The 14,267-nt window shown below is 65.6% G+C and overlaps 2 protein-coding genes across 6 annotated transcripts; one reads left to right on the plus strand and one right to left on the minus strand.

The window, feature by feature from the left end:
• Positions 1-671: 671 nt before the first annotated feature.
• Positions 672-14,207, minus strand: LOC129124761 (NADH dehydrogenase [ubiquinone] 1 alpha subcomplex assembly factor 3). 5 transcript variants are annotated; one of them, XM_077184377.1, is made up of 6 exons: positions 14,083-14,207; positions 11,599-14,014; positions 11,224-11,319; positions 10,928-11,044; positions 10,620-10,738; positions 9,247-10,539 (listed from the first exon to the last, which is right to left on the minus strand). In XM_077184377.1, the coding sequence occupies exons 1-6, from the start codon at positions 14,147-14,149 to the stop codon at positions 10,049-10,051; spliced, it is 3,306 nt and encodes a 1,101-aa protein (XP_077040492.1). In that variant the 5' UTR covers positions 14,150-14,207; the 3' UTR covers positions 9,247-10,048. The 5 variants fall into 5 exon arrangements, with proteins under 5 accessions (XP_077040497.1, XP_077040496.1, XP_077040494.1 ...); XM_077184382.1 differs by lacking the exons at positions 9,247-10,539; positions 10,620-10,738; positions 10,928-11,044; positions 11,224-11,319; positions 11,599-14,014 and adding exons at positions 672-1,145; positions 1,275-1,375; positions 1,526-1,592; positions 1,678-1,870 and having other exon boundaries at positions 14,083-14,186; XM_077184381.1 differs by lacking the exons at positions 9,247-10,539; positions 10,620-10,738; positions 10,928-11,044; ... (1 more) ...; positions 11,599-14,014; positions 14,083-14,207 and adding exons at positions 672-1,145; positions 1,275-1,375; positions 1,526-1,592; positions 1,678-1,870; positions 1,996-2,092.
• DALRD3 (DALR anticodon binding domain containing 3) lies at positions 4,033-9,380 on the plus strand. Its single transcript, XM_077184383.1, has 13 exons — positions 4,033-5,700; positions 5,827-6,119; positions 6,202-6,473; positions 6,687-6,745; positions 6,843-6,965; positions 7,085-7,155; positions 7,256-7,314; positions 7,617-7,699; positions 7,801-7,924; positions 8,013-8,071; positions 8,178-8,291; positions 8,514-8,582; positions 8,803-9,380. The coding sequence occupies exons 1-13, from the start codon at positions 5,524-5,526 to the stop codon at positions 8,920-8,922; spliced, it is 1,623 nt and encodes a 540-aa protein (XP_077040498.1). The 5' UTR covers positions 4,033-5,523; the 3' UTR covers positions 8,923-9,380.
• Positions 14,208-14,267: the final 60 nt, after the last annotated feature.

Genomic DNA, 14,267 nt, shown 5'->3' on the forward strand with positions numbered 1-14,267 from the left:
CATTATCTCCTGCTGGCAGCTGCCAAAGCCAGCTGTGGCAGCAGCCAGGATGCTGCAGCCCCCCATTCCTGGTGCAGCTGCTTCATTCTTCCCCTAAACCTCTTGTAGCTGCCACACCTCCAGGCTCAGTGGCTGCACCCCCTTGGGCTGTTCACTGTGGAGTACCTGCCCAGGCTCCAACAGAGCAGTTGTTTGCTGGAAGGTGGTCAATGCACTGGGAGGGGCACAAGTTTATAAAGGAGCTGGTCTGCATTTCTGCAGGCCTGAGCAGTGCAACCTTCCCTGGCTTGGCAGGTTTACCTGTGAGACATTTGCTAAGCAAAGCCACCCAAAACTTGCAGCTGCATCCCCTGCCTTTGCCTGGCAAGGTGGCAGAGTTCAGGGCATGAGGCTTCCATTAGGTACATGTACCCTCTTCCCCAGAGGTGACATCCCCAACTATGAACATCCAGTTCAGGACAGGGACCCTTTCCAAGTCCCCTGCTGGAGCTTGAGCCCTCAATGAAAGAGGATGCAGCACCACCTGGGACACACAAGTTGCTTGTGCTGTGGTCAGGAAGCTGCTGGCACATGGCATCCCACCACCACATGTGCTGCCTAGTGCCCAAGGTGAGCACATGCCCCCTCAATTTGTTACAGCCTCAATGCGTTGTGCATTAACCACCACACAATTTCTTGTACTTCCTGCTTTTATTTTCCTCGTGGAGCTCCAGGTGTGCCTGGGGATGTACAGCTCACCCCACCAGCCTTTACCCTCCCTCAGGTGAGACTTCTTGCTGCCAAGGTGTGGGGCATGACCTTGGCAGGGCTGTGGAAGCAGTGCCACCAGCAAAGCCTTGTGCTGTGCCCCACAGTCTCCAGCCCAGATTTGGCAGGGAGGCCAAGAAGCCAGAGACTGCAGGGAGGAGCTAAGCCCGTGTATTTCACATCCCTCCTGTGGCAGAGTCATCACTGAGCCGACAGCTCCACAGTTCACTATGGAGCAGTGACCCTCGCGGGCTTCAGGCGGGCAGGGGAGGAACCACTCAGCCCATGGGCATGGCAGGCAGTGCCTACACGCCTTAGGTGCCCCGCGGGGGGATGAGCCCAGCAGCCACCACGCGCCTTTCATTCATGAGGAAGTTGAAGGTTGCACATGCATTCGCCTGTGAATAGAAACGGGAGTGAGCGAAGCTCCGGCCCTCAGAAAGGAGACTCGGCCCTTCCCCACATGGCACATGACCCCCTCCCTCCCTCCCCCCTTTCAATGGGGTGCTGCCTGTGCCCACCCTTACCGTGTCCTGCACCTCCACAGCAATCCCGCACTCCCGCATCTGCTTCATCATGGCAGGGTGCAGCCGCTCCACCCTGTCCCCCGTGCCCAGCACCAGGATCTCTGCAACCAGGGCAAGACAAGGGTGAGCAGGGCAGCATTCGAGCTGCCTCGGCCCAGAGCTGCCCTTCCTGCAGGCACCAATGGCTCCCGCACAGCCACCCCGACAGGAGCCCGAAGAGGGGCAGCCCGCGCCTCTCCTGCCCCGCGTACCTATCTGGGGCTCCAGCAGCCGGAACAGCGACAGACTCTCGATAGAGATGTCGCGATGGGAGCCAACCTGCGGGGACACGGCGGGCGTTGAGGGGAGCTGCCCCGGCGCGCGGTGGCGCCCGGCAGCCCCGGCCCCGCCGCCGGGCACTCACGTTCCACTGGAGGATGCTGCGGGGCAGGACGGCGCAGGGCCCCACCACCAGGTCTCCGCTGATGGTGAAGCCGCGGGTGCTGTAGCCCTCGATGAACATGATGTTGGGGGACTCCGGCTGCAGCACCATCACCCGCGTCCGCTGGTACATCTCATCATCCGCCGGAGTGAGCCGGTGACCCCGGTACGGCGCTCTGCGGGGAGAGTGAGCAGCTGGGACACGGGGGACCCACGGACACCTCCCGGACACCCTACGGCATCCCACAGGCACCTCCCCCGGTCGCAGGGCAGCGGCGGTGCCGGTTGCCGGTGCCGGTACCTGCCCGCCGCCCGCCCCACCGCCGGCACGAGCCGCCGCAGCGCCGCCATGGCCGCGACCCCGCCGGAACCACCGGGCGGCCCCGCCCCCGCCGCTACCGCCCACTGGCGGCCGGGGCCGGGACAGCGCCACTGGGGGAGCGGGATCGGAGTGGGGCTCCCAGGGAGCCCTCGGGGTCCCCCCGCCCGGGGTCCTGAGGGACGGGAGGGCGGCGACACTCACACACCCGCTGCCTCCGGGCCCGGGCGCGCCCCGACCTGCAGAGCCCAGGTGGGCGCCGGAGCGAAACCGAAAGCGGCCGGTGGCGGGGCGGGAGCGGCACGGCGGGAGCGGGGTGTCCCGCTGGAGCCTCCCCGACCCCGCCGCCGGGAGGGGCTGCTGTGCCGAAGGCTGCGGGGCCGGAGGTGAGAGGGGAGCGGGCGGCTCCCCGGGCGGGAGGGAGCGGGCCCGGGTCTTGGCTGCGCTCCTGGCCCGGCCCCGCCGGTGCCCCTGGGCTGCCCCAGGCTCGGCACGGCGCCCTGGGCCCCCGTGTGCCCCGCTGCGGGCGGCTGTTGCCAGTCGGGGCTGAACGCCCGGAGCCGCCGCCGCCGGCACCTCCCGCTGCACCCTCATCCTCCTCCTGCCGCGCTCGGTGCGGCCGGTGGCACTGCGGGCTCAGAGGTGCCCTGGGACAGGGGACCCACGTCCCCACCTGTGTCACCCCCCCCGGGGCCAGCCGTAGCCTGACATTGCGGGGGCCACCGGGAAGCTCCCTGGAAGTGGCGGCGGAGCATTTCCCGCCACCGTGCCGTGCCGGAGGCATCAGGAATTCCCACAGCCGGCAGCCTTGGCCAGCGCAGGGTCCCAGGGATCCCCGGGCAGCACCGCGGGAGCTCCGCACGGGGCCGGTGGGGTTCCCCGCGCGGTTTGAATTCCCCCCGTGGCGTTGCCGAGGGCTCCTCGCCGGGGCGGGGGCCGGAGGCGCTGGCAGCGGCGGGGCCGGGCCGGGCCGTGCCGCCTCTAGGCGCAGGTGCCGGGGCAGGTGCCCTCCCTCGGGGACGGCTCGTGTTTCCGGGCCCCGTCGGGGGCTGATGGGCTGGCACCAGTTGCTCCAGCCCCACCGGGGCTTTGTTCGGAGCCGTTTCCTTTTGGCTCGGCCGTGCCGCCCTCCCCTTGGCACCCGGCCCGCGGCGCGGGGGGAGCCGGCAGCACAACCCCGGTCTCTGTCGGCACCCCCGATCACAACGGCCCGGCGGTGGCTCCCACTCACCTCCTCCGCCCCGCTCCCCGCCGGTAAGTCGCCCTCTCCCCTCCTGGCCCACCGACTGCCCCAGGGTTGGGGTGGCATGGCCGTGGTGCCCGTGCCCATCCCTCCGCGGCGCCAGCGCGGGCAACGGAATCCCAAAAGCAGCTGTTCCCACTGTGCCCAGCTGCCCTGGGGTTTCGTTACCCGCGCTCCCGCCACCGCCTCGCCGCACACCCCCCCCACCCCACCCCTGCCCACCTCCCCGTGCTGGGCAAGAGCCGCGTGTCCCACTGCAGCCCCTGCCGGGGCTGGGGCAGCGCCTGGGGCCACGCTGGAAGAAGGGTGGTGTCAGGATGGGGGATCGCCGGTGCCCAGCCTCGTGGCTCAGCCCCTGCACCGGGCTGGGGGGCGCTTCTGTTTCTTGTGCCCCCAACAGCTAAAAATAGCAGCTGGCTTCCTGGGAGAGTATGGGGAGCATGGCTGCTTTGCCACAGCGTGGATGTGGTCCCCTGAACCACGGCGGTGCAGGCTGTGACACTGCCAAAGTTCCTGCCCATGCCGGCTCTCCCTGGCCCTCGCAGCACCCCAGTGCCTGCAGGGCTGGGCAGGATCCAGCCCTTGGAGAGAGATGGCTTTGGAATGACACGATCACTCCCGCTGAGCCAGCAGCCAGAGAGCCATCGGGGATGTCGTGTCTTTCCAAAGCTCTTTCGGCGCCTCCGAGAGCCCTCCCCGGGCCACTGCGCTGCCGGGGCCCACGTGGGCGGCCTGCGGGACGCTCCGAGGATGTGGACGGATCCAGCCTAGACCCGTCTTGAGTGGTGACACAAGGTCCAGCAAGTCCCCCTGGCCGGGCAGGGGTCCTGAGCAGCTCCTGCACTGCGGACAGTCAGCAGTTGGTCTGGTGTGAGCAGCGATTCTCAGATCACCTCTTGGCTGTGGGTGGCGCAGGGAGCACCCCACCATGGCATGGACGTGTTCTCACTCCTGCCCTGGGGCTGCAGATTCTCACTGGCTGTGGGCTGCAGCCCTGGGGCTCCAGAGCTGCCTGAAGAGCCCCAAAGGCAGTTGTTGCATTCCTGGAAGAGCCCATGCAGCAGGATCTGCCCTCACCCTGCTCCCCCCTCTTTCCCCCACGCACACAAGCCCTGGAGGAACCGGTTTGGGCCCTGCGGGCAGAGCTCCTTCCTTTCCCCGCAGCCCCCACCTGCCTAACGGGGAGGGCAGGAAGGGCATAGCAGAAAGGGAGGTCCCTAACTCTGTGCTGTGGTGGGGTTTGGCGCTTCCTCCTCCTGTCAGTCAGGTTTGGTGCCATGGGGCTGGGGCTGTGCTGGGCCCTTGGCCTGTCGCCAGTTCAGCAGCCACTGGCACACTTGTCATGGGGCTGCCAGCAGTGTGAGCTCTCTGTCAGATCTGTGTTTCAACCATTGCTGTGGAGCAGCTCAGCTCTGCAGATGTAATCAAGACCACGATCTAATCGCTTCCACTTCCTTCCTGGGGCTGATAAGGGGGACAGTGCTCATGTGCTGGACAGGAGAGCAGCCCTCTAGGGCGGGCCTGGAGAACATGGCAGGGCGTGCATGCACAGCTGCTCATTGCTGTGCCACGCAGAGGCCATGCCGCAGGCACGTGGGTGCTGCTCACGTTCCTCAGCCATCGTGTCAGAGTCCAGCCAAGCCCTGGGGCTCATGGTGGACAGGCTGGACTGCCCAGCCAGGGCCTGCCAGTGACACCATGCCCACAGCTGGTCTCACACACTCCAGCCCATCCAAACCTCCCTTCCCACCACAGTTCAGGCTGCTGGACCTGCTCCCAGGGCCCCTTGTTGTCCCCGGCAGCCCAGGGACCACCAGGCTGTGCTCTGGGCTGGGCCATGCCCACGGCTGTGCTGCACTCCCTGCCCCAGGCAGCCCTTTCTGCCCGGGCCTCTCTGATCCTGCTCAGTTCCTGAGGGTTTTAGGTCTGGGCTCCCCGGTTTTGGAGAAGAGAGGACACCACTCCTACACACCTCAGGGTGACACCATGGTCCCGCTGGGGTGAGGCTGAGCGGGACTGACACCCTTTCGGGCCATTCGGGGTGCCTGCTTGCAGCTCTGTGGTCCTGACCTGACACACTCATCATGGCGGCGCCCGCTGCCCGCCACACCCACCATGGCGGCTCCGCACCCGTCCCCCCAAGATGGCCGCCCTGCCCGGCCAACGCGCCCGTCACCAAGATGGCCGCCCGGGAGCGCCGCACGTAACATGGCGGCCTTCTGGGAGAGGCGTGACATCATTTCCGGCCGCGGTTACGGAAGCGCGCGATGGGCGAGGAGATGGGCGAGGGCCGCCCGGGGGTGGCGGCCACGCTGCGGGCGCTGAACGGGGCCCTGGGGCGGCCCGCCGCGCTCTGGGTGAAGGAGAGCGGCGCCCGCAACCTGCGCTACCGGGATTTCCTGGCGCCGCGGGCCGCGCTGAGCGCCGCCTTTCCCGGAGGGCAGGTAGGCCGTGGCGGCGTGGGCAGGGCTGGGTCGGGAGCGAGATTTGCGGGAGCGGTTTGATGGGGCCTGGGCTGGGGCCGTCCTGTGCCCGTGCAGCCCGGACCGGTCCTCGCCCTCCGCCCGCAGGTGCCCCCCGAGGCCGTGTCAGCGGTGCCGTCGCTGCGGGGCCCGGCGGTGCTGCCGCTGCGGATCTGCCGGCAGACGCCGGCGGGGCTGGCGGTGCAGGTGCACCGCCCCGAGGCCTTCCAGCGCCTGCTGGGGCCTCTGCCCGGCCCGCCTGCCCCCGCGGCGGGGCCGCGCACGGGCTGCGTGGTGCTGCACTGCCCGGCCCTACGCAGCAGCCCCGCTGCCCTGCGGCCCCGCCACCTCCGCTCCGTCCTGCTGGCCGACCACCTGGCCCAGCTGCTGCGCGCCCAGGGGTGAGTGCCTCCGGCCAGTCCTGCTCCCGGCCCCCACCGCAGCGCCCGCCGCTCCCAGCGCCTGCCTCGCCCTCTCTCGCAGGGTCGACGTGCGACTGGTCCCTGCCCTCAGCGAGGAGAGGAGCTGGGACGTCCTGCGGCAGCTCCGCATCTGCTGGCCCTCCGGCTCCGGTGGCTCGGCCCTCACTGATGCCATCTCGGCCTTGAAGGCAGCGCTGGGCCGGTGCCCCTGTGCCACAACCTGTGAGCAGGGGCCAGGTACAGCCGAGGGTGTCCTCTCAAAGGTGCACCTGAAGAGCTTCGTGGAGCAGCAGGGCTTGTTGGGCTATGACCCCAATCTAGATGTGCTTCTCGGTGAGCCTCACATGTACATCAGCTCAGGTGGGGGTGGAATGGGTGCAAATAGGCTTGTTTCCTTTAAGCTGTTTTTAACAAAAATAAGGTGGGGTGGTGGACACAAGTGGCTTGCCCCTCTTGTTCTCCTTCAATCTGGTTTGATCCTGGGGCAGACCCGATGCTGGAGGGTGGAGAACACCGTGTCCCACTGTGTGTCCCTCCTTCTTTCAGTGACAGAGAGCACACTGCGGTCCTTGGCTGAGCTGCAGGAAGCTGTTCTGCAGTGCCCAGTGAGTGACCCCACAGCACTGCCTGCCTCTCACTTCCCAAGTGTCCCTTCCTTCTGGCAGGCAATGGGATTGAGCACCCTGTATTGCTCTGCTGCAGGCCAAAGGCCAGAGTAGTTGCTGCAGCATCGTGCATGTGGTGAACTGTGAGGAGGAATTCCAGCAGCAGCAGCTGGATGTGCTCTGGAGGATTTTGGATCCGGGAGCCCACACAGCTTTGCAGGTGAGCAAGAGCAACCTCTAACCCTTCTCAGTGTGGCCCCCAGCATCCATCCTTGGCTCTAGGTTTAGAACAGGGCTGGATTTCACTCCATTCCCAGCCTCAGCCTCTGTGTCTTTCAGAAACACCTTGTCTGTGGGCCAGTGAAGGTGACCAGCCCCTCATCACCCATTGGGGCAGACCAGTACTTCCAGTAAGTTGCTGTGCAAGGCACCTGCTGCTTTCTCTGCTGCTAAGGCTCCCTGTGGGCCAGCTCAGCCCACAGTGGGTGGCTCTGTCTGTGTTTGTCCCAGGCTCCGGAAGCGCCAGATGTATGAGGCCTCTGTGATCAAGTATGGGGAGCTTGCACAAGGTGAGAGCTAGGGCTCCATGGGGATGCTGCTCCATCCCATCCTCATTGCTCCCATGAGTCCACAGCCAGGGGGGGCTGCACCTGCAGGGTGCTCCTTCTCCCCTCCAGGACCGAGCCAGGTGTTTGCCCTCGCTTTGGGAAGGCATCTGAACATTCAGGGCACTGGCACAGAGCAACTCCTGATGGGAGCCAGGGCTGGTGCTGTGGTGGTGCTCAACCAGGGGTGTCCTGCCTGGGTGCTGGGGATATCAGTACATGGGAATGGAGCAAGCTGTCCACGATGGCACCTGCCTTCTCCACAGATGAGGCCTGGACAGAGGTGATTGATACCCTGACAGTGGCTGCCATCAGGTTTGAGATGCTGAGCACTGCTCACCGGAGTCAGGTAGGACAGTGGCTTGCATGGAGCCAGGGCTGGCAGGTTGTGGGAAGAGTGGAGTGGATCTGTGCTGAGCAGCCTGGACTGTGGCTTCTCCCTGCCTTCAGATCACCCTGGACCTGGAGAACAATAGCATCTCCACAAAAGGAACAAAGAGTGGTGCCTTTGTGATGTACAACTGTGCCCGACTGGCCACGCTCTTCAGCACCTTCCAGCGGGCTGTGGAGCAGGGTGAGCACCAGCCTCAGCACCCTCCTCTGACAGCCACTGCTGGAGCCACAGGGGCTTCTTTGGGCACAACAGTCTCCCTGCTTTCCAGGCACATATCCACCTCTGCCACCAGTGTCTGAACTGAACTTCTCCTGCCTTCGAGAAGAGGTGAGTGCTGAGATGAGGAATGGGGGGGATCTGTGCACCCTTGGCTCTGGTGATGGATGCTATGGCCCAGGAGGATCTGACACTTAGACATGTAATCCCTTCACAGGGTGAATGGCTCCTGCTCTTCAACTATCTCCTGCCCTTCCCTGAAGTCCTGCAGCAGGCAGCACAGCTGCCCCCACCCTCCAAGGGGATCCGGATCACTGCCAGCACAGAGACAGTAAGTGCCATGTGCCACAGCATCCATGGATGCTGCTCCAGCAGTCCCAGCCCAGGGCAAAGCTTCAGGCCAACAGGTGCTCCCCATCAGTGAGCAACACAGGGACAGTGCTGAGAGAATAGATGGCCATGCCCCTGGGGCAGTTCCTGCTTTGCTTGGGGTGGGTGAGGGCCCAAGACCAGCCAGACTTCACTGTGCCATGAGAATGTCTCTGCCTTGTAGGTGTGCAAGTTCCTGATCCAGCTCAGTATGGATTTCAGCTCCTACTACAACCGGGTGCACATCCTGGGGGTGAGTTAGGTGTGCCAGCCTCAGCCTTGTGCCCCTGCAGTCCTTTTGGGGCTGCACTGCTCTTGGGGGGCAGCCATGTGGGGAATGGTGCCAGGAGTGTGATGTCCCCCTGTCCCATCCTCCAAGGGAGCACAGGCAGCAGTGTCTGCAGGGCCAGCCTGTCAAGGGGTAGTTTGTCCACTTGTAGGTGTGCAGTCCCAAGCTGCCTTTCTCCCTGCAGGAGCCATTCCCTCATCTCTTTGACCAGATGTTTGCTCGCCTCCAGCTGCTGGGAGCAGTGAGAGATGTGTTCCACAGTGCCCTGGCAACCCTGCACCTCCCTCCTCTCAGCCAGATCTGAGCCACCCCTGAAGAGCTGGACCATGGTGTGACAGTCACCTACACACCACTGTTGGGGGGGAGAACAGGGCACATTGTCCTGGCAGGGCAAGGGCTGCTCCAGTGGCAGGCAAGGCACAGTTCAGCCCCATGGAGGCATTTCCCTTCCCATGGTGTTTGGGGATTGGTCTGTACTCTCTGCAGCTTTGTCCAGTGTGGGACATGGGTGCCCCTCCACATCTACACCAGCAGAAGGGAAAAGGGCTCCTGTGGCACCCCAGAAGCTGGGCTGGGAGTACTGGGGAGGTGGCAGCAGGGACCAGTCACCACAAAGACAAATGCCAACTTCACTTCCCTCAAAACTTTATTGAAAGGTGCTCTGTGCTGGCAGGGAGCTTCTGAGGCTCTTGGCTCCTGTTGGGCTCTGAGCCAGGCCCCAGTATTGGGGTCCAATACACTTGTTGCTGGACAACTCCTCTATGTGTCTGACCTCAGGGTTGTTTGTCCTTCCTTCTTTTCTTTGGTCTGACTGTCCTGGATCCTGCTGCTATGCAGGAAAAACCCACTTGGCCTGAGTGGGGTGGTATTTGTGGGCAGCCCAGCCACCCCCATGCCACAAGGGTGCTGCTGTGGAGGATCAGTGTCCCTGTGGATTTCAGCTCTGCAGGGTCAAGACTGTCACACAGGGCTGTCTGTGGACACACAGGACTGCAGCCCACCATGTGTCACACCAGTCCCTGACCCTTCCTGGCCTCCTGCTGCTCTCAAGCTCCCAGGACTGGGCCATATCTTCAGTGCCTCCCAAGCAAGGTTCCTCTCTGAGACTAAGACTGGAAAGCTGACATTGATCCTTCACACCTTGCAGAGGAATAGCTGCTCTTGGGCAGAGGGGCTAACAGCCCCACTTCCTTACTGCATGGGGAGGCCCTAGGCTTGTCTGGAGAGATCACATCTGCCTTCTTCCCAGAGACCACTGGCCTTGAGCACCACAACCATGGCATGTGCTTGAAGGAGCTATGCCTGTCCCCTCAGGACAAGACACATGAGTGTGCAGGCTGGAGGCAGGGACCACAGTGACGGGCAAAGCCCACATGCAGGGTGCCCTCCAAATGCAGGCAGGGACCTGGATGTGTCACACACCTGCCCCATTACTGAGGAGCCTCTTGTGGAGGAGGTTTTGGGGAGGCTGTGCCACACAGCATCTCCAGGCCCTGCCCACAGAGCACGCAGTAGTACCGCAGCTCGCCCCCCGCCTCCTCCACCTCCCAGCAGTCCAGCTCAGCTAGGTCAGGCACGTGGAAGAAGGTGGTGCTGAGGGGCACCAGCTCGCCTGGGCAGCGGTTCCACAGCGTCAGGCGCTGGTCCACCGAGGCAGAGAGCAGCAGGTCTGGCCGCAGCACCCGGATCCCCGTCACATGGGCAGCGTGGGCACAGGGCCTGCACACCCGCTCCAGGACCCGCAGGCAGGTCCCTGCCGTGGCCTCAGCCCTGCCCAGGGCCACCTCCAGCAGGCAGACATGGATGGAGCCATCGTCACTGCCGCTGGCCACCAGGTACCGTCCCTCGGGCGTCTGGCGGATGTGAAGGCTGTTGACACCGCAGCTGTGCGCCATGACCGTGACCAGCGGGGCCTCCAGAGCTGGGAAAACGGGCTGGGTCAGGAGAGCAATGCTCACCTTGTTAGAGGGAGCAGAAGAGCTGCTGGGCAGCAGCACTCACCCAAGGGCTGCATCTCTCCCTCTGCTTGGTGCAGGGTGTCTGCCGCATCCATGATGGGGCCGGTGATGTCCCAAAAGGCAATGCTGCCATCAGTGGCTGCGCTGCACAGGAGGTGCCTCCTAGAATGGGGAGTGTAGAGGGAGTCTGTGGCTGCAGCCCTGGGGGTTCCCACTGAGATCCATGGAAATGGCAGAACAGCCCCCAGGGATTAACTTCTCCCTTCTCTCTGCCTGCTGAGCTGCCATCTCTGCGAGGACTGACATTTCTACCCAGAGCCCATCGATGGCAGCCCAGCATTCAGGGCTCACCTCTCTCCTCCTGCCCCTGTGTGCAGGAATGCTTCCACCTTCAGCACACAGCGCTGGTGGTGAAATGACTCTGCCACCAGCACCAACTTCCGAGCAGCCTCCAGCAGCCCAAAGATCCTGTAATGGAGCAGAGGGCTGTGGGAGTGTAGGAGCTTCTGGCCCATTTCCCACCATGCACTGTCTTATGGCCAGCTCAGAGCAGGCCACATCCCATGGCAGCAGCCTCCTGTTTTGAGCCTGCTCTGCTGCCATCACCAGCTCCATTCTCCCTGTCAGGCCCCATGATGGCTCCTCACCGGACTGATCCATCACTGCAGGCAGCAGCCAGGAATTTCCAGGGTGTTGGCAGCTGCTTGGTGCTTGTCCCAGGCACAACTGACAGGGACATGTACCTGCAGCAAAGACACAACATTCACCAACACCTCTCTGGCCCATGGAGCTGGGTGGCCCAGGAGAGCAGCCCTGAGCCTTTCCCTTACACCAAAAGCCCCTTGAGGCCCACAGGGCACTGTACACCAGGAATCACACACGAAACCACGCTGGCCCTGTCTGCCTCAGCTGAACCTGCAGCTGCACAGAGCAGGTATTCCAGTGGAGGCCTGTGCAGCTCCCAACACCCTCCCACACTGTGATCACTACTAATCCTGCCTTGGGCAGTCCCTGATCATCACCTTGTCTCTGGGTCCATCTTGACAAGCTTGTGCCTGTTCTTCTTCTTCTCCCAGTGCTTGTCCAGCCGGTGGGAGGCCACATGCATGACCTGGCAGGCCACAGCACTCTGAGCCGCCGTGTCCCCAGTGCACAGCAGCCGGTAGCACTCGATCTGTGCGCGGCCGCCTGCAGAGAAGAGCAGGGCAGACAAGCCCTCATCACCAAAGCCCTCATCTCCAGGTCCCATGGCGAATGCCAACGTCCTCACACTGGAAATGTGGTCACTGAGGCGGGCAAGGGGCACAGCTGCCCGAGAGTTCTCACTGAGCACCAGGACACAGGTCGTGGTGTCCTCACTGCCGGTGACAAACACGTTAACGGTGGCACGGCCGGGCACCTGCACGGCCCCCAGGCGCCGCACGCAGGTGATCTCCCGCCCGTGCAGGGATTCCAGCAGCACTTGCTGCTCGCAGGGCTCGGCCTCACGGTGGTACAGCATCACATCCCCAGATTTGATAAAGGCAAACACCTCGGCTGAGGGGCTGCTGCAGTAGCTCCAGGAGCGGTGCCCGCCCCCGCAGGGGATGCAGTGGATGTTCTCGCCGGTCCTGCTGCTCCACACCACAAAGTTGTCAGCATGAAAGCCCAGCACAAGCAGGTCCCCATCCGAGGTGAAGTGCAGCTCCTCAATCCATTGCAGCCCTTTGCAGGGCCTGTGCTTCTGCAGGACCTCCAGCTGCTGGTCCCACAGGCGAAGCTGGCGGTAGACACCATCCCGGCCTGTGCTGTAAATGTAGCCCCTGTGGATGGTCACCGAGGTAACTCCTGTCTTCCCGTGGAGTCCAAAGAGCACTGACAGTGGGGACTCAAGAGGAAGAGATCCTTTGTGCAATGAGCAAGAGGGCTCCAGCTCATTACTAGAGTCCTTAATAACGGGGTCAGTGCCACCATTGACAATGCTGGTGCTTTCTGCAGCCCACCCCAAGGAACTGCTGCAAGAGAAGAGGAGGAGGGAGCCCCGCCGGTCCCCACAGACCAGGAGCCCTTCCTGGGGCAAGAAGGTAGCACAGGTGTGCCATCGCTGCTTGCAGGGGGGCAGCAGGTACCGACCCATGAGCCGCACCCAAGGTGCCTGCCCGGGGCGGTGCGTGACGTCCAGCCAGAGCATCTCCCCGTCGGGACCAGAGGCCAGAAGAGCAGCAGCGATGTCGGGGGGCAGCCCGGGACTGGGGGCCCAGCTCAGCCCGTGCACGGCCCCCTCGAACAGCGTGAGCTTGGTGGCGGCCCCGGGGCAGCTCAAGGCGAAAAGGAGGAGGCGCCCGTCGCCGCCGGCCACGGCGCAGAGCGTCTCGTCCCATTCGTGCAGCGGGGCGGCCGCCAGCACGCCGCGGGGCCCGCTGGCGGCGGGGTGCAGCACCGGTGTCCAGCAACCCTGAGCCACTTCGAATGCCTCCAGCCCGCCCGCCTCGTCCAGCACCAGCACCCGCCGCGGCCCCACCAGCAGCACGGCCCGCGGCCGCTCCCGGGCCCCCAGCGCCGCAACCGCGGGGACCGCCTCCGTAGCCTCCCGCCGGGGCTGCCAGAGCCGGACGCCGCCGTCGTCGCCGCCCGTGGCCACGCGGCCGCCGGCGGGGCGCAGGGCCAGGGCGCGCAGGGCCCCGCGGTGCCCGCGCCGCGCCCGCCGCACGGTGCCGCCGCCGCTCCACTCCAGGCAGGCGCCGTCCTCCCCAGCGCTGACCGGGAGCGGCCCCCGCAGCACCACGGCGGCCACTCGCGCCCCGTGCCCGTAGCACACCAGCAGGCAGGTGCCGGCCCCGTCCCCGCCGCCCAACTCGCCCACGGCCCACAGGCGCACGCTGCGGTCTTCGGAGGCGGAGGCGAGCAGCCCCCGCGACGCCGCGTAGTAAAGCGCCAGCACCGCGCCCCGGTGCCCGCACAGCTGACGCTGCGGGGCCGTGGCCGCCGCCGCCCGCCAAACCACCACGTTCCCCGTGGCCGTGCCGGCCGCCAGCGCCAGCCGCCCCCAGCTCACCCCCGCCAGCACGGCGCAGCGCAGCGCCCCGGCCCCGCCACAGCTCGCCTGCCGCAGCCAGCGCCCGCCACCCCACCATTCGTAGAGCGCCACGGTCCCGCCGCCCAGCGCCAGCGCCAGCCGCCCGCCCGCCGCCCACCGCGCCTCCCACACCCGCGCCCGGAGCTCGCGCGCGGCCCCGCCGCCGCACGCCGCCAGCAGCGGCCCAGCGCCCGCTCCGCCCCGCCGCACCGCCAGCACTGCCAGCCAGCGCCCGCCGAACACCGCTACTCGCGCCGCCGGCCCGGGCGCCGGCTCGGCCCGCAGCCCCTGCACGCTGGCCTCACGCAGCACGCTCCGCCGGCCCGCCGCCGTCGCCGGCCCGCCGCCGCTCAGCCGAAACGCCACCACCTCCGGGCCTGTACCTGCGGGACACCGCGTCAGCCGCTGCCGCTGGCCCCGCCGCCCGCCCCGGTACGGTCCCAGCGCTCACCCGCCAGCAGCACATCCCCCGCGAACTCCAGCGCTGTCACCGGGGCCACCAGAGCCACCGACTCCATCTTGGCCGCACCAACCCCGCCACCGCCCCCCCCCAGCGCTCATTGGCCGAGTCCCACGTGGCCCCGCCCCGCCCCCCGCCCATTGGCCGGTCCCGCCGCCCCTCCCTGAGCACGCGGA

The sequence above is a fragment of the Agelaius phoeniceus genome, chromosome 11 (assembly GCF_051311805.1).
Source record: "Agelaius phoeniceus isolate bAgePho1 chromosome 11, bAgePho1.hap1, whole genome shotgun sequence".
NCBI classification, from domain to species: Eukaryota; Metazoa; Chordata; class Aves; order Passeriformes; family Icteridae; genus Agelaius; species Agelaius phoeniceus.

Excerpts from the sequence above, each read along its gene's own strand:
- LOC129124761 (XM_077184377.1), bottom strand. The coding sequence starts at position 14,149 with ATGGAGTCGGTGGCTCTGGTGGCCCCGGTGACAGCGCTGGAGTTCGCG. Across the intron at positions 11,320-11,598 it reads AAGATGGACCCAGAGACAAG|GTACATGTCCCTGTCAGTTG; the intron begins GTGATGATCAGG and ends TCTTTGCTGCAG. Across the intron at positions 10,540-10,619 it reads GGGAGAGATGCAGCCCTTGG|CTCTGGAGGCCCCGCTGGTC; the intron begins GTGAGTGCTGCT and ends CCGTTTTCCCAG.
- DALRD3 (XM_077184383.1), top strand. The coding sequence starts at position 5,524 with ATGGGCGAGGAGATGGGCGAGGGCCGCCCGGGGGTGGCGGCCACGCTG. Across the intron at positions 5,701-5,826 it reads CCGCCTTTCCCGGAGGGCAG|GTGCCCCCCGAGGCCGTGTC; the intron begins GTAGGCCGTGGC and ends CTCCGCCCGCAG. Across the intron at positions 8,072-8,177 it reads TCTCCTGCCTTCGAGAAGAG|GGTGAATGGCTCCTGCTCTT; the intron begins GTGAGTGCTGAG and ends ATCCCTTCACAG.